This window comes from Lepidochelys kempii, chromosome 3, assembly GCF_965140265.1.
Source record: "Lepidochelys kempii isolate rLepKem1 chromosome 3, rLepKem1.hap2, whole genome shotgun sequence".
Classification (NCBI taxonomy): Eukaryota; Metazoa; Chordata; order Testudines; family Cheloniidae; genus Lepidochelys; species Lepidochelys kempii.
The window spans coordinates 85,376,114-85,399,785 of record NC_133258.1 but is presented as its reverse complement, the minus strand read 5'-3'; the positions used below and the strand labels follow the sequence as shown (position 1 = coordinate 85,399,785).

The 23,672-nt window shown below is 40.2% G+C and overlaps 1 protein-coding gene across 1 annotated transcript in view; it reads right to left on the bottom strand.

Moving 5' to 3' along the window:
* Window positions 1-5,925: 5,925 nt before the first annotated feature.
* SLC16A10 (solute carrier family 16 member 10) overlaps window positions 5,926-23,672 on the bottom strand; it is a 171,943-nt gene continuing 154,196 nt past the window's right edge. Inside the window, exons 5-6 of the mRNA XM_073337053.1 lie at window positions 19,608-19,836; window positions 5,926-15,471 (exon numbers count right to left, since the gene is read on the bottom strand). Of these exons, the coding sequence (XP_073193154.1) occupies window positions 15,236-15,471; window positions 19,608-19,836 (465 nt within the window). The 3' untranslated portion in view covers window positions 5,926-15,235. The remainder of the gene's footprint in view (window positions 15,472-19,607; window positions 19,837-23,672) is intronic.

Sequence of the window (23,672 nt, the reverse complement as noted above, 5' to 3'; positions counted from 1 at the left end):
CATAGCGATAGTGTTTTAAATGCACATCATACCTTATTCCTGAATAACTTCCCCTTAGGCAATGGTATTATGTTTGAATATAACATAGGACATTAAAGGCCTGACAGTTTTTCCTATATCTTATTGTAAAGCTAGAGGAAATTACCTTTTGAATCACTTCCACGTTATGGTATAACCACCACCAATGCCCTTTGTAAATCAGGGCATTACATTACTTCTCTAGCAGGACCTCTTATGTTTGGATATTTTTGTAGTTCTTTTTTATGTTCTGCTGGTGAGTACCTGCAGGGTTGTGCCTTTCTCAGCTTCTCCTCTTTACACCATACGTTTTAGTGCCTCAGTGTTACAGCTGTTTACTACATCTAATATCTGTTGTCTTGTATTTGGATCACAAGCTCTTCAGGGCAAGGACAGTAACTTTGTTGTATGTTTTTACAGCATCTAGCACAGTGAGGCTGGGGGCTGTAGGTACAAGCACAATACAAATAAATGCAATATAATGATTTCTTCAAACACACCTCACCTATGTTAAAAGAACGTAAAGGTTGCAAAGTCAAGCTCTCAAAAGTTAGTTTTGGCATTTCCTATTTGTGTAACTTTAATCCAGCCTCTTCTGTACATAGGTGTTATAATTTTGACAAACATCAGTCAGTGTTAAGAGGTAGAAGTAGAACCCCTCTTCTGAGACACAGTCCAGTGTTAGGCACAAGAAAATGTCCCTTCTCATCTTGCAACCTTCTGTCTCATTCACTGTCTGGCCTGGGCACTGCATAAGATAGAGAAGTATTATAGAATAAACAGCATGTGCTCATGTAATTAAAGTCTGCACACATAAGGGGCTCAAAGTAAGATTGCACAGGCTACCTTAAGTTGGCATTTCTGAACTTCTGAGAGCTTGACTACAGGTTGAATGTTCTAATGGTTCGCTTCTGTGCATCCCCCCGTTTGGGCTACTGGGACCCTCTCTATTTGAGAGCTTCCCTGCAATGCCCCAGATTGGGGTAGCCCCTCTTCCAGTCTTCCAGAGTGGATCACTCAGTCTGCCACATCATTCAGCTCCTTTGGCCTCAAAATAGGCTTTGCCCACTCAACAGCCTCACCTGCTGAGGCAGGTTGGACTTGCCTTCCTCAGCTGTAGGCTCCCATGGGTAGAACCTTCAAGAACTGGTCTAGAACCACCTGGTCTGTGATTTTCTCTATGGAACTAGTGTCTGGGCATAACCCAGACCACCAGGCAGCGAGGTCCCATAATCTCTGAGCAACTACTTGTGGTTATGCTCTCTGTGGGAAGAGTTCATCCCAGAAATGGTGCTGGCATGCTTCAGAGACAGTTTCAGTCTATCCAAGAGATCAACCTTCACCACAGGCTATGAGTTTGCCTGCTTGTTGCTGACCACTCAATAGACTGCCTCTGCCTTGCCCAACAGAGCCACCCAAGTAGACTCTTTCCAATGCACTGACCATTCATTCAAAGATACAGAGGAAGGCCTCCTGGTCATTCTCCGGCTCCAACTTTACCAGTCCGGGGACCAGCTGGCTTGAGCTACCCTCTCCAATACCCTCTCTGAAGTCCCCGGAGCTTTTTAGCCCAGGTGCTTCCGCAACCATTCCTGTTGCTGGGCATCCTACCACCACTGTTGAGCAGTAAATTGTGCTGCTTGCTGTTTTTGCAGGCTTTCCATCAATTACAGGAGCAAGGTTTGAGTGTGTTGCTGCTGCATCATCACCAGCAGACAGGTCACCTCCTCCATCTTTCCAAGTTACTCAAAGTGGGTGAAGCGTCAGTCAATACTCATTGGCTTCAGTTTCCCCTCAATTCCAGTGGCCAATTGCCTGCCCATATTCTCCACCATGTTTTATGGCATGTTCTTATCAGACCACTCCATTTCTGGCATTATGTGGTGCAGCAGCCACTCAGTCTGTTTCCCTGCTGGTCTTCACTGCTTCACCCCACCTCCACTGTATTCTGGGTTGCACAGACAACTCTCCATCTTGGTAATTTACAGTTCTACCCATTCCAGGCACTCAAAGTTCAAAATAAGAAGGAAGCAACATAAACAAATGCTTCCTTTTCCTCCAGGAGATTTGCTAGGCAAAGTCTGATTCTGGCCAGCCTTCTGTCCTACAGTGAGAGTTCCACATTTGCTCTCTTTCTTCTGTGTTACTGGCCTAGCGGATAGGGAGGAAGCAATAGACATGATATACCTTGATTTTAGTAAGATTTTTGACATAGTTCCACATGACATCCTCATAAGCAAACTAGAGAAATGTGGTCTAGATGAACCTATGACAAGGTGGATGGACAACTGGTTGAAAGACTGTAATCAAAGAGGAGTTATCAATGGTTCGCTATCAAACTGGGAGGGCATAGCTAGTGGGCTTCCGCCAGGGTCCGTCCTGGTTCTGGTACTTTTCAGAATTTTCATTCATGACTTGGAGAATGGCATGGACCATATGCTTATAAAATCTGCAGACGGCACCACGCTGGGAGGGGTTGCAAGCACTTTGAAGGACAGGATTAAAATTTCAAACAAATCACCTTGACAAATTAGAGAAGTGGTCTGAAATTAACAAGATGAAATTCAATAAAAACAAGTGCAAAGTCTAAACTGGGTGGATCACAAATTGAATATATGAGTCAACAACGTGATGCAGTCGCAAAAAAGGCTAATATTCTGGGGTATATTAAAAGGAACATCACAGGTAAGACAGGAGGTAATTGTCCAGCTTTCCTCACCACTGCTGAGGCCTTAGCTGGAGTACTGTATCTAATTCCAGGTGCCACGCTTTAAAAGAAGATATGGACAAATTATAGAGAGTCCAGAGAAGAGCAACAAAAATGATAAAAGGTTTTGAAAACCAGACCTATGAGGAAAGGTGGAAAAACTGGGCACGTTTAATCTTGACAAAAGACAACTGAAGGAGGACCAGGTAACAGTCTTCAAATATGATAAGGGCTGTTCCAAAGAGGGCAGTGACCAGTTGTTCTCCTTGTCTTCTGAAGCTAGGACAAGAAGGAATGGGGTTAATCTGCATCAAGAGAGATTTGGGTTAGATTTTAGGATAAACTTTCTAACTATGTAGGTAGTTAAATTCTGGAATAGGCTTCTAAGGAATATTGTGGAATCCCCACCATTAGAGGTTTTTAAGAACAGGTTAGCCAAACATTTGTCAGGGATGGTCCAAGTTTACTTGGGCTTGATGACCTCTTCAGGTCCCTTCCAGCCCTACATTCTTATGGTTCTTTTTAAACCCCTCCCCAAAAGCTTGCTTCCTACTCTTAAGTGTCTTAATGTGGGCTAATTGAGCCTTCTGTAACCAATTAATCCCCTTCCTGCCTTGCATGGAGGCTTGTGTGTCCCATTATACAGCCCTTATCGGTCTATTAAACAGATGAGTCTCATCATATTTTCACAAACATAGGGGATGTCGCTTTTATCCGAGTTACTCCCTTTATTCCCAGCCAGAGAGCAATAAATGGAAGATGGGTGCCTGGAACAAGCAAGCCTTTGATTTCTGGACTTCTATCCTGTGATGTGTTCTCCCTGGTGCCATCTGGAACTGGGGTACCAGAGAGCCCTTTGACCCACCAGCCTGGGCTCCCTCCCCCTCACCTTCCAAGCTTGCACTTTCACCAGCATTCACACAGGTAGGGTCAGCTGCAGTCACATGCAGGATCTCTAACCACCAGCCTCCCTGCCTAGGACCCCAGAGCAGTACCATCCTGCCCTGGCCAGTATATGGGTTTAATACCCGGTTCACGTCTCCCTCAATGTGAAGAGGACCATGCACACTTGGGTTTGGATTAAAACATAAAATAAGTTTATGAACTACAAAAGGATAGATTTTAAGTGATAGCAAACAGATCAAAGCAGATTACCTAGTAAATAAACAAAAATGCAAACTGAGTTTAACATACTAGACAAGTGGGATATGAATTAGCAAATTTTCACCCTGAGTGATAAACAGGCTGGCAGATTCTTAAGGCACAAGCTGCCTTGGCTTCACAGCTTGGATTTTCCCTGGATTTCATACACAAGCTAGCAATCCTAGCCTGAGTCCATCACTTCCCCCCGTTCAGTCTTTATTCCTCAGATATTTCCAAGGGTGGTGTTGTAGGGAGAGTGAGGTCACCCCATAATGTCATTTTCCCCCTTTTATATCTTCTTCCCACTTGGTGGAAAGCTCTTTTGCTGTGAATTGGGTCAAACAGTTCCCTTTGTGTAGTGCTATCTCAGAGGTTTCTATTGTACACAGTTCCTGGGGTAATCCTTCCGCTTGTTTCAGAGGGGTAGCCGTGTTAATCTGTATCAGTAAAAACAAGTCCTTGTGGCACCTTAGAGACTAACACATTTATTTGGGCATAAACTTTCATGGGATAGAACCCACTTCATCAGATGCATGGAGTGGAAAATACAGTAAGCAGGTATAAATATACAGCACATGAAAAGATGGGAGTTGCCTTACTAAGTGGGGAGTCAGTTACAATTCCTGATGTCTGATTTGTGTCCATTTATTCTTTTACATAGAGACTGTCCGGTTTGGCCAATGTACATGGCAGAGGGGCATTGCTGGCGCATGATGGCATATATCACATTGGTAGATGTGCAAGTGAATGAGCCCTTGATGTGGTTAGGTCCTATGATGGTGTCCCTTGAATAGATATTGGACAGAGTTGGTAACGGGGTTTGTTACAGGGGTTGGTTCCTGGGTTAGTGTTTCTGTTGTGTGGTGTGTAGTTGCTGGTGAGTATTTACTTCAGGTTGGGGGGCTGTCTATAAGTGTGGACTGGCCTGTCTCCCAAGGTTCACCTGCACATCTACCAATGTGATATATGCCATCATGTGTCAGCAGTGCCTGTCTGCCATGTACATTGGCCAAACCGGACAGTCTCTATGCAAAAGAATAAATGGACACAAATCTGACATCAAGAATTGTAACATTCAAAAACCAGTAGGAAAGCACTTCAATCTGCCTGGACACTTAATAACAGACTTAAAAGTTGCCATTCTTCAACAAAAAAACTGCAAAAACAGACTCCAACGAGAAACTGCAGAACTGGAATTAATTTGCAAACTTGACACCATCAAATTAGACCTGAATAAAGACTTTGAGTGGCTGGGTCACTACAAAAAGTAATTTTCCTTCTGTTGATATTCACCCCTTCTTGTCAACTGTTGGGAATGGGCCACATCTGCCCTAATTGAATTGGCCTCGTTAGCACTGACCCCCCACTTGGTAAGGCAACTCCCATCTTTTCATGTGCTGTATATTTATACCTGCTTACTGTATTTTCCACTCCATGCATCTGATGAAGTAGGTTCTATCCCAGGAAAGCTTATGCCCAAATAAATTTGTTAGTCTCTAAGGTGCCACAAGGACTCCTCAATAAGCCATTAACATTGTTTGGCCTTTTTACTGTTGTACCTAAAATGCTGATTGTTGGTGTTTTCAACCTCACAACATGTTTCAGTAACACATATAAGCCAAACTTCACATATGATGATAGCACATCAAATCCAACAAAATGTTAATGTCTAGCAGATCAAGACTTCTAGAATATACCTCACAAGGCATACATTACACAAAACATATCCTCATTACATGACAGTGGTGAATATTGGGGTGCCAGGGTGTCTCATATCCCATGCCAAAGGTATAGGTATTCTAATTAGAACACATTTTACCTTTCTAGGTTACCTATCAGCATATCTGACCACTGGTAACATGGTATTTATAATTAGCATATTTTACTCTATTTGTTCTTTAATGTTTAAGAATCCTATTCTGGCAGGGTTTGTGCCATTCTCCTTTCTCAGTCATATATCCTAAAGGAAAATATAAAAATAAAGGTTGATGAATACTTTTTCATATCTACAGTGATTAGGGGACATTCTCTGACATAAGAATTACTTAATTCCTTTATTAAATGACATCCATTGTATCTTCCTTAGTATTATTCACACACTTTATTTCCCATTTGTTTACATAATTTCATAAATATTCCCAGTTACTGTTTCTGATCATGCTACAATTTATATATACATTGGGCTAGTACAGTCAGAGGCAAATCTTCATCCTATTGAAGACAATGGCAAAACTCCCATTCAATTCAATGGATGCAGGATTGGGTCAAGGAGTCCCAAGATCATAGAAAATGTTCTGCTTATCTGCTGGCAATATGCTGACTATAAAGTGAGGAAAAGATATCAGTTCAGACAAGCAGTTATTAGATTGCATAAAGGTTACAGCATAGTCATGCTATTCCTATTCACATTCAGAGTCAGGAGGAAAAGTATGGACTGCTTTGGGTGGGGAATGAGTGCCATATGGCATGGTTAACAAACTTTTTTTTATTAAACGTGACCTAGAAAGAAAAATAAAATTAGGTGTGCACTTGTTTGTTTCTCTATATTGTGTAAAAGTCAGACAGGTTTTTCTTGTTGATTATTTGTTGTTTTGTTTTTACATTTAAAATCCACATCCATTCTAAGATGGAAAACTTGTGGAAACTGGAGACCTAGGGAAATAAGACAAGTCAGCAGAGTGTAAGCTAAGAGAGAAGGAAAGTTTTAGTCAGATTGTTTGAACTTTGTGGCCCAGATCCACAAAAGATATTTAGGTGCCCAAACTCCAGACTTGGGCACGTAGGTCCCAGTTTTGGCTCCGTTGTGACCCACAAAACTCTTGCTGAACCAGGTAGGTGCCAAAACTCAGTGCCTATGTTTTCTGGTTAAAAGTTCCCTTAGGTGTCTGGATGCCTAAAATGCTCAGAGGCAGAAACACAGACACTATCTCCCACTTAATCCCCAGAGTGATTCACAAATAGGGGGAAGATAGGCATTCAGATGCCTAACTTGCAGGCAGGGCCTGATCTGGCAAGTGTGCTCAGAGGCCACCTACCAGAGGGAGAGAAAGAGGGTATGACTCCATATTCCAGTGATCAGAGCACCCATCCTCACCCCCAGCAGTTTTGACTTTGATTCTGAATTTATGAAATGATGAGCCAATGACATTCTTTGGCTCAGTGTTGTACTCAGGATATGCTACCCTCCCTCTGTAAGGCTATAGTTCAGTATGCTGTGTTCAGTTTTAAATTACCACTTTATGCTTCTTGTGTAGAGTATTATTTGTCTATTTGAATTTCATTTTCTGAGGAATTTTAAATATAGACATATATAACCACACAAGTGTATGAAGTTTGCATTAAAAATTTTATTGCAATTTTTTCGGGGGGGAGGAGAGGTTTCACATTTTTTCCATTGTAGGAGTCTGTCAACCTAAAATGGTTAAAACAGTTCATTTTGCTGAAGTGATTTATTTCTCCTACATTCAACTACGTATTACAAAATGGATAACGTAAGAATCATGGCCTTAAAAACTTAATAAAATGCACTAAAATGTAAAGAGGAAAATTCTAAAATACCAAATAAGATCAAGAGCAGTGATATCACTCGGCACAGAAATCTACATTTGAATATTTATGCCAGTACCTTCATATTCTGCAGAAAGAAAAGCAGAGACAGAGTTTGGGTGTACAGCACGCTCTGAATGTACACATGCTCTCTCAAAACAAACGTTTTCCTTTCTAATTTTTGAGGATAGAAAAGAAATAAAGGAATAATTCAGCTCTCAGATAAAGTAATATCAAAATGTTCATGTCTCTGATAGCCACTATGACTTCAGTGTTATACCATTTATGCTGAAAGTAAAACCAAAGCCATTGTCCTATTCAGTAATATTGTCAATTTGTTTTATATCAGATGTACCCTTTTGGATACATAATAAAGGAATATGAAAATACATTTTTACATATACTGGAGATGTACACCTGACAGTTCATATTATACAGATGTTTAAACAAGACAAAATTTTATCTCAACACTGACAATTACATTTAAAAATGGAACTATCTTCAAATTAAGGTTGTTTGATTTCTAAAGGGTCCATTCATCCTTCCAGGTACACATAAATTTCACTCATAAATGATGAGGTGCGCCCATATGCATGGAGGGAAGAAAAGATTAACAGTTTATCAAAAGATTTTGAACTTACCTCCATGGTCTTATACATGCAGTTAGCATATGTGAATATACTTATGCGGTTTTAACATTAAGTACTTTAATTGGTTAAAAGTCATAAGATATTAAATGATTTAATGATGGAGTCTGAGAGCTAGATTTTCAAAAGATTCATCTAATTGTTAAAAATAATGTACAATACAAATTAGATTTTATTAGAACCCTATGTATTAACCTTCTTGTTAATCAGCTTGCATGATAAATTCAACTATAAAAATTACTTACTGAAAAAAATACCAGGGAAATGATACAAGAAGTAGGTTGTATGGGTTTCTTGCATTTGGGGAACTTTTATTTATTTTCATTTTATCTTCTTTGAACTTTTAAAAAATAAGTGTTTTATGTAGTTTTGCATGAAATTGGTTATCATGAAAATGAGGGACCTGAGTGCTGGCTTTGAGCCAGACCTAGTGTGGTTACACACTGTACAAGCTTTACCACACAGCTCTGTCAAGACAACTCATGTCTGTCCTGCTGTTCAAAAGGGTATACAACAATCTTTTGGATCGGTCCCTTTTGAAACTTCTTTTAGCACACTACATCACTATTTATGATGTAGTCCATAATTGATCATATACATAGAAACTGTAATTTTCAATGGTTTTCCAATTTTACAACTGTCTAGTAGTACAATATTTTTATATTGTAGAAATAAGAATGAAATTTAAGTTTAGCAATTGTCATCAAGCAATGTCATATATAACTACTGAAAGCATTACTTCCCACAGCAATATTGAAAAATAGATTTAAAAATTTTTATAAATATACAGGAGTTGAAATTGCATAAGCTATTTAAATAAGATATCTTTCATATTTTACAGATCTTTGGCTGAATACAAAGTTAAATAAATTTCCACATTCTTTCTTTATATAACTGGTTTATAATGTCAAAATATTGGACAGGGACTATTCTGGAGTTTACCATAAATCTGTGCATCAGAAGGGATAAGATGAATGTAGAGCATTAAGCCAAAGCATGTGGATGTGCAATGTTTAGTGGCTGGGATTTAGCTTAAAGGATATTTCAATTCAAGTTTTAAAACACAGACGTGAGGAGGTCTGGTCAAAGTTTCAGAAAAATGCAGCACAATTTGAATGTAGTTTGCACTATATTGTACCAGAAAGCATCAGCCTTTACCAATGGTTACTTACACCGGAATTATTCAAATTCATGATAAATGCACTACTGAAGAGCCTCAGCACAATTCATGTTCATGATGCTCACACTTCTGGTACTCACAGTCACTGCCAGTCCACAGGCTTGGGGTATGGGACATGAGCATCTGAAATTCTACAATGTGTCAAAAAGAAAAAAGAAAAGGAGTACTAGTGGCACCTTAGAAACTAACCAATTTGTTTGAGCATAAGCTTTCGTGAGCTACAGTGGTTAGTCTCTAAGGTGCCACTAGTACTCCTTTTTTTTTTTGCGAATACAGACTAACACGGCTGCTACTCTGAAACCTGTCAAAAAGAAAAGACTCTCTTTCCCCAGATCCTTCCTGGGGATAATAGAACTACTAATGGAGAAGAGAAATGCTCTTTGGTATCAAAAGGTTTGAGGCTTTCCTCTGAAAAGCAATGAAACAAAACCAAGCATACAGAATAAAATCTACTTAACAGCAAAGTGTTTGGACTCTGCTGCAGACTAGAAATTCTGCAGTACCTTCATTTAAATTAAAAATGGAGATGATGTTAAAATAAATATTATGATTATCATGATCAGTAGATTATCCCCTGCTAATTATTTTGATATTAAAATGTACATTGTCTCTACACTATCGTTTTGCAGTATGCTAGAGATTTTTGTATCCATAATATATAAGCTGCGTCTTAGAAACTGAAAGGCAGAAGATGGAGATTTGGCATCTGGGTATGGAATAGTTGGGGCTTTTGGCATCATGTAGTTCAGGATTGTGTATAAGAAAATTAGCTAGATATTTCAATGACATGGAGGAAATGCTGACACTGAAATGGTAATAGGCTTCAGTCACTGAGATACATGGGGCAGTTCACATTACTTAGAATTATTGTTTCAGGTCATCTGCAGAGTCAGGAAGACAATAGTACTTTGGTTTACACTCAGTTCACATCTACAGTGTTCTCTTCGTAATCATAAGAAGTAGGAACAATTTTTTTAAATAAAAGTTTAGATTATGGACCCTAACTGGGGACAAAGACATGGAATTGTTATATTCACATTACCTTGCTTGTACTGCTACTGAACGCTGAAAAGGGACATTTTTCATCCCATGTGATGGTAGTTCTCATTCGTTCATTTTAATCTTCCACCAACCCTATCACTGTGATTGAGTAGGGGGTAAAGGAAAAGGGTTCCAGTTAATTTGTCTTCCCCAATTGGAAAAAGAGAGGATCTGGCAATGCCAATGACACCTAGTGTTAGCTCTTGATGCATCAATGGTGATAATCCCACTTCACCTGGTACATGTAAGTGGAGAGTGCTGCTTTGATTAATGTCTCACTGCCTGGGAGTTTTAAAAGAAGCCAGTAAAAAATTCAAAAATGTGCCTAGCGATTTAGGAGGCTATGTCCCATTGCACTTTTGAAAATTTTACACTTGGAGATTAGGTTGCTATCAGGCTGGGAAAATAGGAAGATTCCTTCAATCCAGGTGACAACACTAGCATGACTGCAGAATAGATTTTTCCTTTTATCTTCAAGAGCAGTGTTTGTTAAGGTGAAAATTTATATCCCTAATACTGAGGAAAGGCCTAAATTAATTTCTATGATTTATTAAAAGTTATTCATGAGGAAATATTTTCTCTTTTGTACTGCCAAAGCCAGCCAAGATTAAAGTACTGGTTGGGTGATAAACTGTCAAAGTACTGTTTAAGTTTATCAGCAGCTTTAATGTATGCATCAAAATGTGCAGAAATCCTAAAAATGTTAGGGAAGGTTATTCCATCATAATTTGCTAGTTTACAAGAGTGTCTCCCCTAGTCTAATTTTACTTGTCTCTTTTTTACATATAACCTTCCCATCATATAGCTGGTATGTTTTGTAAAACCCTGTTAAATCATAAGAGGGAAAATATTGATAGTGGGTAAAAAAAAAAAGTGCCTAAGTGAAAGTCAATGATTTAGGCTCCTAAACCATTCAGGTGATTTTAAAATGTCCCCAGTGGGATTAAAGTGAGTCAGGTTGCACCATGTATTCATTTAAAATTAAATATAAATCCAAGTTAAATGGAGCATATCTAATCAGAATACAATTGTAAATAGGTAAGTAAGCTATACTTTTTTTTCTATACACAAATGCAAACATATGAGACAGGAGTATATCAGATGAAAACATAAGGTGGTCTACAACGATACCCAGGATACTAAATAGGGCCACTTATGAACTACAGTTACACTACTTTATTCTGAGTAATTGAGATTTTGATTACAATTATTTTAGCACCATGAACAACAGGAAACATTCAATCCTTATGTTTCTAATGAATCAGATTTAGAAAGCATGGAGTTAATGCTAGCAATATGAATGTTAACTGGTGTCAAAATAATACACAAAATACAGTGTTTACAAATACAGTCAACCACTTGTCAGTGTCTTCAATATTAGCACGCACAGTAATATAAAATATAGCCAGTCTAAGATTACTATACACAATTCTGAAATTCTTAAAAATGTTTGACACCTTTCATATATAAGAATAAAAGGCATATTGAAAATGTCAGCCAAGTTTACACTAATAAAAACATTATGTGGAATTATAAAGGTGCTATACTTATGTCATTATTAAAAAATAAGGACCTAAATTAAATTTCCTCAACTACTGGGTGTTCAGACAAAAATTTGCTTTTGAAAATGGTTCTTCTACGCTCCATTGCATACATCCTGTGTTTGATTCTGGAACCAAAGCCATAAATCTATTACAGTTAGATTCTTATACCATGTCTATCATTGTAGTATCTGAGTGCCTAATGAGCAAACCGATTTCTATAAGCCAAAGCTACAACATTCGAGTACTGAGTGCATTGGCCGTCTGATATCCAGAATCTCTGTTGGGAATTTCAAAATCTGTATGCCCAGATCATGTGCAACAGTGAATACATGTGAAAGGGAGAAGATTGCTATTGTTTATCTTGCCAGAGATTGGATAAGCTTTCAAAAGAAATTGATTCCATGGCTATCTAAGTAGCTTTTCCCATTTTTTAACTTTCTTTTTAAAATGTGAACACCAGAATTGGATACAGTATTCCCACAATGATCAATCTAATGCTATCCACATAACTAATGCCACCTCCCTATTTTTACTCAGTATTCCCATTTATACATTCCAAGACGATTTTAGCTCTTAGTCACCACATTTCACATTCAGTTCATCATAACTCTCAAGTCCTTTCTTTCCAAACGGCTGTAAACTCATCCTGTAATTGTGACACACATTCTTTGTTCCTAGATGTATGACCTTGCGTTTGCTTGTATTAAAATACATTTTTCAAATGGGCCCACTTTGCAGAGTGATCTGGATCACTCTTTACCATTATTTACCATTACCCCACTTTTGTGTCATCTGCAAAACTTTTGCAGCAATAGTATTATATTTTCTTCCAGATAATTTATAAAGATATTGAATAACATTGGACCAAGTACAGATCCCTGCAGGATCCCATGGCTCCATCTTCTGTTCAATTCTTGACCATTTCAAATAGAATTTGTGCTAGATGGTTATTCTTAGCTTTTTGCAAACAAGTTTTTGAAATTGTCAGCACTGTGATAAATATTAATTTTTCATTTCAAAAGTCAACTGAAATAAATACAGTGGTTTACACATAGGTTTCTATGCATTATCAGGGTGTATTGTAATGATAATACGCAATATTGAACAACATTACCTGGAAGGAAACACAAGAACAAGAATAACGTGATTGCTAATGTAATTTCTGTAATTAAAGAATCGTGGGAATTTGAACTAGCAACACTACTTACAATGAAAGGAGATTTTCAGAAGTACGTGAGAGATTTAGGAGCCCAAGTCCCATTAAGAGTCTTAAATTTCTTAGGCATTTCTGAAAATCTTTCCCAAGGGGTGGCCAATCTGAGCCAGAATTTACCAATGTACATTGCCAAAGAGCCACAGTAATAGGTCAGCAGCCCCCATCAGCTCCCCTGCCCCGCTCCCAGTGCCTCCCACCCACTGGCAGCCCCGAGGATCAACGCCTTCCCCTCTTTCCCCGAGCACCTCCTGATCAGCTGTTCCGTGGCATGCAGGAGGTTGGGGGGTAGGGAGGCAGGAGCAAGGGCACAGCAGGCTCAGGGGAGGGGACAGGAAGGGGTGGATTGGGGGAAGGGCCTGTGGCAGAGCCAGGGGTTTAGCAGCGAGCACCCCCCGCCCCGGCATATTGGAAAGTTGGCGCCTATAGCTCCAACCCCAGAGTCAGTGTCTATACAAGGAGCTGCATATTAACTTCTGAAGAGCTGAATGTGGTTCCGGAGCCACAAGTTGGCTACCCCTGCCAAGGGGTATAAATATCACTTTACCATTTCCCATTTTAATGCCAGATTCTGACAGCCTTGCTCATGTTGAGTAGAAACTGAAATGAATCAATAATATTATGCAATTGTGAATAAGGGTTATAAAATCTGGCTCTTAATAGTTAGGATACTTATGTAATTACTTTCAATGGAATTTTTTTGTAATATTTTCAACAGATAACACTTAACAGCTTCTTTGCTAAGTCACACCTAACACAGGAAAACTAAAATAGATGGCGATGAGTGTGCCTGGGTAATGAATATCTATTTCAGTGTTACACTGCATTGTCAATGCAAATCCAAACAGAGGCAATATATTTGCAAGTGTAATCATGATAAACTGAAAAGCACTCTGTTTTGTTTAGATTTTTTAAAAGTAACTTTCAGAAGAATAGGTTTTTCAGAAGTATGGGTTTGATAAACTATATATAATACCAAGGAGAACACAAGTAATAAGAGATATGTTAAGGATAAGTAATCGTGCATGCAAAAATTCTCTCCTATTTCTTGAAAAGATGGAGTTGTATCACATGTGCAAAATTTTAAAGGCCTATAATAAAGCTGCATATTCACTTAGTGCAAAATCACTTCCCAATGTGTTTAATGTTGCTTTAATAGCTCTTATGTATAGAGAGCTATTTCCATTTATTGGTATGAACAATTGCTTCTTATTGCACACTTAAAATGTATCCCTTAAAGATGTCTTTTTGTTGTTTTTTGAAGAGTCAAATCCTGAAAAAAAACACAGAAATTCAGAATTTGGCTTTGTCTAACTCATGGTATTGTACCCAAGTATTGCACTTTGTATGGTTTTAAGACTAAGAGCTATTCTGAAGTTTACCTGAAAAAGAACTAGATTCACTGGAGCACTGGGGCACAAAGGATGATGTAAAAATGGTTTAACAGCCTTAATTCTGAATTTATTTGCCTGTGTGAGTTCATACCCTTCACTTTTTGAGTGTTTAATATATGTATTATCACAAACTTATCCTAAAATGTTCTATATTCAGGCTACCGAGAAATAAACGTAGAAGTGGTCCAGAGTAGGTTTAAGCAAATGGACCAGGTTGGAGTATTAAGAGAAAGTAAAGCTGAGGATCTGTTAAATAATTTAGCTCCCAAAGCAAAATAATTTCAGCAAGGATTAGAGTTTAGAGGATCAAAAAAAGATCACTATTCATTATCATAATAAAGAATTTTAAAAATTGTTAAAATGCCATAAGAAATTAAAACAAAAGTCAGTCATAAGAGGTACTAGAAATTCCAGGAAAACAACACAAGAATTTGCCTCTACTTGATGGACTAAAATTATTGAAGCCATCCTGGAAGGGTCAATGAATCAAACTAAACAGATTTCACACTTCCAGAAGCATGCTGTGATAGATTAGAACAATAATCTCCCTAAACATAGAATCACTAGGAGGTGCACACTGATGCTATAAAACCTCAAATGCCATAAAAATATGGATTGAAACTAGACTCAGGGACTCCTAAGAAAGCTACTCAGTGGTACAAAAGATTCTTAGCTCTTAGCAGTTTTCTTCTGCAATCTGAACACACGTTCCATTAAAAATAATATAATATTTTCAACTCAAAGCCAGAATTATTATCTAGCTCCTGTAAAAATGAATTCAGTCCAGTGGAAAGATAAAACATCAAACAACAGATTCAGATTCTTTACTGGGCTTTTCTGATGTGCCTGAGACTGAAGTGCTTTCATTTTCCAGCATTTTCTTAGTTGTTTCTTCATCAACAGCTTTTTCTCTCTCTTTTGGCTTCTTCTTTTCGTGAACCCATGGGATGAAAGATAATATAATTCCTCCAATAATGGGGGGAACTCCAGCCAGGTAAAATGCTACATCATAGGTACCTAGGTAGTCACGCAGTATACCTGGGGAAATAGAGAATTATCACTAATATGTAATGTAGCAGCTGTGGTTTTATTCAAAGCATGCTTATTCATAGATTCAGAGAGTTTAAGGCTAGAAGGAACTATTTATGATCATCTAGTCTGGCCTCCAGCATAACACAGGTTGTATACAATTTCACCTAATGATTTATTTATCTAGTCCAATAATGGGTGGCTGAACTAGGGCATATCTTTTAGAACAAGATCCAGTCTTGATTTAAAGACTCCAAGTGATGAAGAATTTACCCTTGAAAATCTGTTCTAATGAATGAAAATCTTACCCTCACTGTTAAAAACCTTATTTCCATTTTGAACTTGTGATTGAAACTTCTAGCTACTGAATCTTGTTATGTCTTTGATAAATTAAATAGGATATCGTCTCCCTCTGCAGGTAATAATAGTCTTTGATCAAGCTGGCTCTCAAACATTACATTACATATGCTAAAGAGATTGCATTCCTTCATAGTTTCTCTTTGTAAAATGTGCTTTCCAGATGACAAATCATGCTTGTGGCTCTTTTGTGAATCCTCTCCAACTATTCAACATCCTATTAAAGGGTTGACACCAGACCTGGATACATTATTTCAGCAGTGGTATAACCAATGCCACATAAATTTGGGCATGGCTACACTTGCAGATGTAGAGCGCTGGGAGTTAAACCAACCTTCGGAGATCACAGCAGAGAAAACGCTGCCGTGTTTTTACACTGTCAGCTGCAAGCACACTGGCATGGCCACATTAGCAGCTCTTGCAATGCCACAAAGAGCAGTGCATTGTGGTAGCTATCCCAGTGTGCAAGTGGCTGCACTGTGCTTTTCAAATCGGGGTGGGGGGTGGAGTGTGACAGGGAGTGTGTTTTGGGGGGCTGAGAGTGTGTCAGCATGTTGTCTTGTAAGTTCAGACAGCAGCAGACCCCCCTGCCCCTCACACACACTCACAACAGCAGCATTCCATTGTAATGGCTTGCTTTGTCCCGGAGCAGATAAGCATACCAGCTGTCAGAAACGGAGCTTTGAAAGGGTAGCCGATTTCAAAACAATGAGAAGAGTGGCCACTTGACTTCAAGGGATTATGGGACATTTTCAGAGGCCAATCACAGCGCAGTAATGCAACACCTCATTCACACTGACGCCTGGGCATTTCAGCCAGGGCGCAGCAAGCTTTATGCTTCTGTGGAGGTGGATTACTAGGAGCGCTCCAACGGCAGAGTCCAGGCACTCTACGTGCCTTGCCAGTGTGGGCAAACCGGGATTTAGGGCGCCTGGGACTGCTTTAATGCGCTCTAACTTGCAAGTGTAGCCAAGCCAAAGAGTTAATATCCCCTTCCTACTGCCGCTCAGTATTTCCATGCTATTACATCCAAAGATCAGGTTAGCAGAGCACCACATTTGGAGCTCACAATCAGCTGGTTATCAGCAATGGCCCTGTGATCCTTGTCATGGTCAATGCTTTCTAAGGTGTACTCCTTCAATTATGTAAATATTGCCTAAATTTTTTGTTCCTAGGTGTATTGCTTGCATTTGGCTATATTAATATGCATTTGGTTGCACGCAATTTACCAAGCAATCTAGATCAGTCTGTACCACTGCCTTTATCATTATTTGGCAGCTCACCAATCTGTATCATCTGCAAACTATCAACAGTGATTTTATATTTTCTTCCAGATATAAAAATTGTAAACAACCTTTGGCTGAGAACCAATTGCTGTGGGAGCCCACTAGAAATTCTCCAAATTCTGGCTTAAGCGACTTGTCCAACATCCTATCGGATATCTGTGACAAAGCACAGGACAAGATTCTAGGTCTCCTGCAGCTCAGTGCGTTAAGTCACAGGATAACCTTTTTCTTCTGGGCTATCTGTTTGCTCTTAGGCTAAACCTGGGAACTTAGACATGCAAACCATGTGCCCTCTGAGCGACAAACCCTTTCCCAAAGATTGAGTGTCATGTTCATGTTGTGTATCATGGGAAAAACACTGAAGTTTGTTGTCCTGCTTTACTCACTTAATGGGCTATAATTTAGAAATAGAAAGATTAAAATAAGTTGACTTCTCTCTAGGGAGAAAACCTTCACCCTAAAAGTCATAATCTTTATCTTTCACAAAGAAACAAATAAATGATGAACTTGTAAAAGAGAATATTAAAAAGTATAATGAACGTTTTGTTTATTAGTACATTTTACTGCACAAAAGCTAACAATTTAATCTTGAAAAATATGTCCAAGTGTAAAATCATATTTGGCTTCTTTTGGCCTTAGAATGAGGTATCTTGCGTTACAATTGATGTCATTTCTGTCATAAATGTAAACTAAAATTATTAACCCACGCAAAGATTTAAAAAACATATGTAGTAATACAATGACGTTAGCGGGCCACATAAGGCCTGGTCTACACTGGGCGGGGGATGGGGGGGGGAATAGACGAGCTAAGTCGGTCTAAGTTATGCAACTTCAGCTACGAAAATAGCATAGCTGAAGTCGACATACTTAGAGCTACTTACCACGGTGTCTTCACTGTGGTAGGTCGACTGCTGATGCTCCCCTGTCGACTCCGCCTGTGCTTCTCACTCTGGTGGAGTACCGGAGTCGACAGGAAAGCGCTCAGCAGTCAATTTATCGCGTCTTCACTAAACGCGATAAATCGACCCCCGCTGGATCAATCGCTCTGGAGGTAAGTATAGACATGCCAAAAGTATCAATGATAGTTGATTAAAGTAATTTGAGCAAGTTTTTAATTTAGTCTAGTTTAAATTTTTGTTTAATTATTATCCTACTATACTTCTCAATTAAATTACATCCTACTAGTCTCCCCTTTTTAATTATTATTAAATATTTATATTATGGTAGCATACAAAGGCCCCAATCAGACTGAGTGCAAGCAAAATGCATGAATGCTAAAGACGGTATAAAAAGGAGCAATAACATTTTATTTTTCTGGGGAACTTGTGTTCCTTTCAGACCTATCCAGCCTAAACAACATTACCCTTATTATACCACACACAAACTTTAAAACCCTATCTGCAAGGATGTGCATTATGCCAACCATTCTACTATCCAGGAACTGGACTCTTTGGGTATGTCTACACTGCAGTAAAACACCCACAGCCGGCCCATGTCAGTTGACATGGGCCTGTTTTGAGTATTTTATTGCCGTGTAGATATACCCTTTGGAGCCAATTCTTTTGTTTTTAAGAAGCAATTAAGTGAACTGCAGCCTCTCTCCTCACATATGCATGTGGAAATTTCGGAACCCAGTGAAAATTGCTTATAGTTTCTAAAAGTATGTCTACACTGCACCCTGCTTTCAGCAGTGTGTAGAGTACATACATAACATGCCCCTCTAGCACACGTATAAGCAGCAGTGTAGATTGTGAGGCACAGCTTAGGTGGGTACAATAAGGCCACACCTGAACCCTTTGAGTATGTATCCAATTCACTCAAGCAGTGCCTCCTCCTGTCTATAATGCTATTTTTAGCAGGGTAGTGACCCACTGTTTCCCCATTGCTGGAGCCTATTGCTGGAGCCTTTCCTTGTCACAATGAAAGACTCCAGCAGAGGGGAAAGATTCTGGCAGTTCCCCACTGCAAAACCTTTCCCCACTGCTTCCCCCCGCCAAAGCCTTTCACTGACACATCTAGCTACACATCGCAATGTGGATGGAGCCTGTCTTTCACTGCCGCAGGTAGTTATACATATCCTACATGCTGCTGCCAATGGCGTGCAGTGAAGACGCAGTCAAAGTTGGTTGCACATACGATCAGAGGACTACAGGTTACGGCCTGTACACTCAGAAATGGGGAAAATACAGATCATTAAACCCAACCTGAAAGCCTGTGTTTCCTTTTGGGAGGGCAAACTGTTATACTTGTGTGTTTGAAGATACCAAGGACAAATAAGAATTCAAGGACAAAAGTAAACTAGGAAAACTAAAGGTAAATCAATAATCCAGGGAAAGAAGATACCCTACCAAACAAAATGGCACACAACTAACCTTCAGCATTTGTCTCATCTTAAAAGCTTGTGTCTCATCTTGAATTCAGAATATGAATATTTGAAAAATGAAATTTAATGTAAATAGATCTATGTTAGATAAACAGACTACAGACTGTCCCAACATTTACCTGCAATGGGTGGACCAACTATCATAGGTACTGACATGAGTCCTAACAGGAATCCTATGGCCTGGGAGACATCCTGTGCACCGACTAGCTCAAAGGCAATAGGAGCCATGATACAAATGAAGCAGCCATCGAATAGACCCATGAAGAGGCAGACAGCAATGAGACTTCCCAAGGCATGGCACAGTGGAATCATCATGGACATCAGGCCAATTAAGAAGAATGAGATGACCTAGACAATGTCAAAAAAATAAAAAAAACACATCAAATCAATGAGAGTTCTAAAATAGGGAGTAAATGCAGGCTTCATAACAACTGTGAGGAATTAAATTGGCTGCCAATATTAATTGTATTAAAAAAACCCCAAAAAGCAAAAAGAACCACAAAAAAGTTCCTTGTTTCCCGCCAAAGTTTCTACTACTTACTCCAGAGTAATGATGGATGACTCAGTTTCCATGTACATCAACATTTTTAAAAAAATTGCAGCTGCTGGGAACTATCCAGCTCCTCCTCCCCATCCTGGCAGTGTCTCCTATTTGCAAGCTGGGCTCTGCCAGGTCCAGCAGCCCTCGTAGCAGCTAGCAGCTCTGCAACCCATTTGTGTGGAGGGAAAAGGAAATTCTGCATAGAACATTAATTTCTGTGCAAATTCTGCATTGCGCAGTAGTGCAGAATTCCACCAGGAGTATAAACCGCTTTCAGGCATTGTAACAGCATTTTTCATGGGGGAGGATTTCCCAAGCCCGTTATGTACCATTAAGAGGAAGTTACTCCCTTGTGCAGTAACGATGGTTCTTTGAGATGTGTGTCCCTATGGGTGCTCCACTGTAGGTGTATGTGTGCCCCTGTACCCCTGATCAGAGATTTTTGGTAGCAGTGTCCCATTGAGCCCGCGCATGTGCCCTCCCTCCCTTGTGGTCTGCCTTGAGGCTATTTAGCACTCCACGGGCGAACCCCCCCCACACACACTTCCTTCTCTATCACAGAGCCCTATAGAGAACTCCGAAGTAGAGGAGAGGAGGTTGAGTTGTGGAGCACCCATAGGAACACACATCTTGAAGAACCATCATTACTGTACAAGCTGAGTAACTTCCTCTTCTTCTTTGAGTAGTGTCCCTATGGGTGCTCCACTGTAGGTGACTCCCGAGCAGTACCCACCACTGGAGGCTGGGACTTCGGAGTGGAGTCTTTTACTACAGAGAGTACTGTGAAGTCGAAGATGGTGTGAGCGTCCAAATCTTCAGTGATCGCATAATGTTCTGCGAAAGTATGGGCAGAGGCCCAAGTCGTTGCTCTATCGATTGCTGAGATAGGGGTATCCCTATGGAATGTGATTGAGGTACAAACTGACCTTGAAGAGTGCATATGGACTCTGGACGGAAGGAAGCTGCGCCCTTGATAAGTGATTAATATAACCAGAGACCCATTTGGATGGTCTTTGAGCTGATATCACAGAGCTTTTGGATCTTTCTGTGGACAAAAGGAAACGTTTAGGGGATTTCCTGAATTCCTTAGTCCTGTCCAAGTAGAATGCTAATGTCCTTCTAATATCTAGCACATGCACAATTGTCTCCCAGTTGTCACAATGTGGTTTTGGGAAAAAAAAGGGAGACGGATCTGTTGATTCACATGGAAAGTGCAGAGAAAGTAGGGAGAAACTTGGGATATGGCCTTGGAGTTACTTTGTCTTTTTAAAAAAAAAGTCAGTGAACGACGGATGTGCCATCAGGGCCGCTATTTCTCCTACGTGCCTAGCTGAGGTGATGGCAATTAGTAATGCTGTCTTCATGGACAGATGTAAGAGAGAACAAGTTGCCCTGGACTCGGAGGGCAGTCTAGTCAAAGCCCTGAGAACTAGGTTAAAGTCCCAGACTGGAGTGGGTGGTGTCAGATGTGGGAAGAGATTCCCAATGCCCTTAAAGAATCTACGCATTAGTGGGTGAGCAACCACCAAGTGGGAAGCCAATTTCGCCGCGAGATGAACCTTAAGGAAGCTGAGTGAGAGTTTAAAATGTAGTGCAAAATCAGAGAGAGGAAAGATGAGGTTGGGTCTGTGTGTTTGACATGACACAAACTTGGAGTCATTTCCATTTTGTAGACATTTCCATTTTGTAGATAAGTATGTCGAGTGGTCAACTTTTGGTTGTGTTGCAACACATCTTTCAGCTTGTCAGAGCATTCTGCCTCTAAGCCTTGGAACTAAGAAGGAGCCAAGCCTGGAGGTGGAGGACCCATGAGTTGGGGTGAAGGGTCAGCCCATTGTTTTGAGAGAGTGGGTGAGGGATGGGCTGAAGAGAAACAGGAGGGCATACTGTCATCTGTGTCAGGTAAGGGAGCCAGACTAGTCATGGTCAAGAGGGGCAATCAGAATAACTCTCGCTTTGTCTCTGAATTTTCAACAGAATCTTGGATAGAGTAGGAAACTGGGAAGAGACATACAAGTGGGCCCTGTCCCATGGGAAGATGAGGGCAACTGCCAGTGAATGTTTCCAGAGGCGGGCCCTGGAGCAGTAACAAGGACCTTTCTTGTTCCGTTAAGTAATGAAGAGATCCATAGTCAGGGTTCTCCAAAGGGCGGATACATCTTGAAGCACCTCTGAATTCAGTACACACTCATTGTGCTGAAAAAATTGCAACTGAGAAGGTCGGCTGTGACATTCTGTATCCCTGGTAGATAGACAGCTGAGATGAGCACATTGTGATGGGTGCATCAATTCCAAAGTTTGAGTGCTGTCTTGTAGAGGGAGGGAGATCGGGCAGCTCCTTGGTGGTTTATACAAAACATACAGGTCACATTAAGTCCGTCATGACCTTTGTGTGTTGTTTTTGATGAAAGGTAGAAAGTGTGCACAGGCACTCCTGACAGCCCTTAGCCCCAAAACAGTAATATGGAAGGTCATTTCTGTGGAAGGCCATTTGTCTTGAACCTTGTGGTTGTGTAGGTGATCTCCCCAGTGTATTAGGGAGACGTGTCCCAGCGTGGTGAATGTGGGTAGCAAGAGGAATGCTCTTGCTTATACTGCATCAAGGTTGATACTAAGGTTAGTATGCCGCTACAATGAAGAGAGCCTTGGAGAACACCCTGTGTGGAGCAGTCTGTACTGAAAATCATCCGCCCCAAAGGTAAGCAGTAGGAAATCTCCTGTATGATGGTGGTATTGAGATACGGAAGCAGAAACCCTGTAGGTGTTGGGCTAGAAATAAATCTCCTTGCTTTAGAGCTGGTCCTAACTGCTGTAAAGTAGGGCAAGGTGACTTCTGAGAGGCGTATAGATGGCAGCTGATGCTGTAAGGTATCACTGTTCAGACCCTCAACTAGCTCATCAAAAGTGCTTATAAGAGGCAGTTTGAGAGGTCACAAACTGGGGTGCAGACTGTTCCCACTTTTGAGCCCTGGGCCTCTTACGCTGTGGCTCATAACAGCACTGAGATGGTGGGTATTGAGAAGATTGTGATCTGTGGTGTGGTTGAGAGGTATATCTTCTCTTCTGTCCCACAGTGTAGATTCCTAAGGAGTGTAACGTGGTCCGAGAATCCTTCAGTATGTGGAGAGAAAATCTGTCTTCTCCGCAAACAGTTTGGCCCTTCAAACTGGAAGTCTGTAGCTCTTTGGGCAATCTAGAGAGGTGTAGCCCAAAAAACAAAAACAACACAACCCGCTTCAGTACCACTGTCATGGAGACTGGGCAGGCAGCTGTAACAGCTACATCCAGTGCTGTCTCTAGGCCCAATCTGGCTATTAACTGACCATCTCTAAGAATGGCCTGAATCTGTTCTTTTTGTGTTTCTGTTGGATCATATTAAAGAAGTTCTGTATTAAAATCACAAATTAGTTTGATTCCCCATAGTTTAAATTCCAGGGTATTACTAATTAAGAGGTCTCTTGGTTTTTGGTACTGTTTCTCTCCCTCTAAGTGTGCAACTTGCAAGCTGCTAATTGTGTTAGTACATTCTAAGACAGAGTCTGCTCTCAAAGCAATTCTTTGTAACAATAACTACTCACACAGAGAGAGACTCAAAGCCATACTCTGTAACAACAGAAACAGCACCCAGAGACTCCCCGCCCTT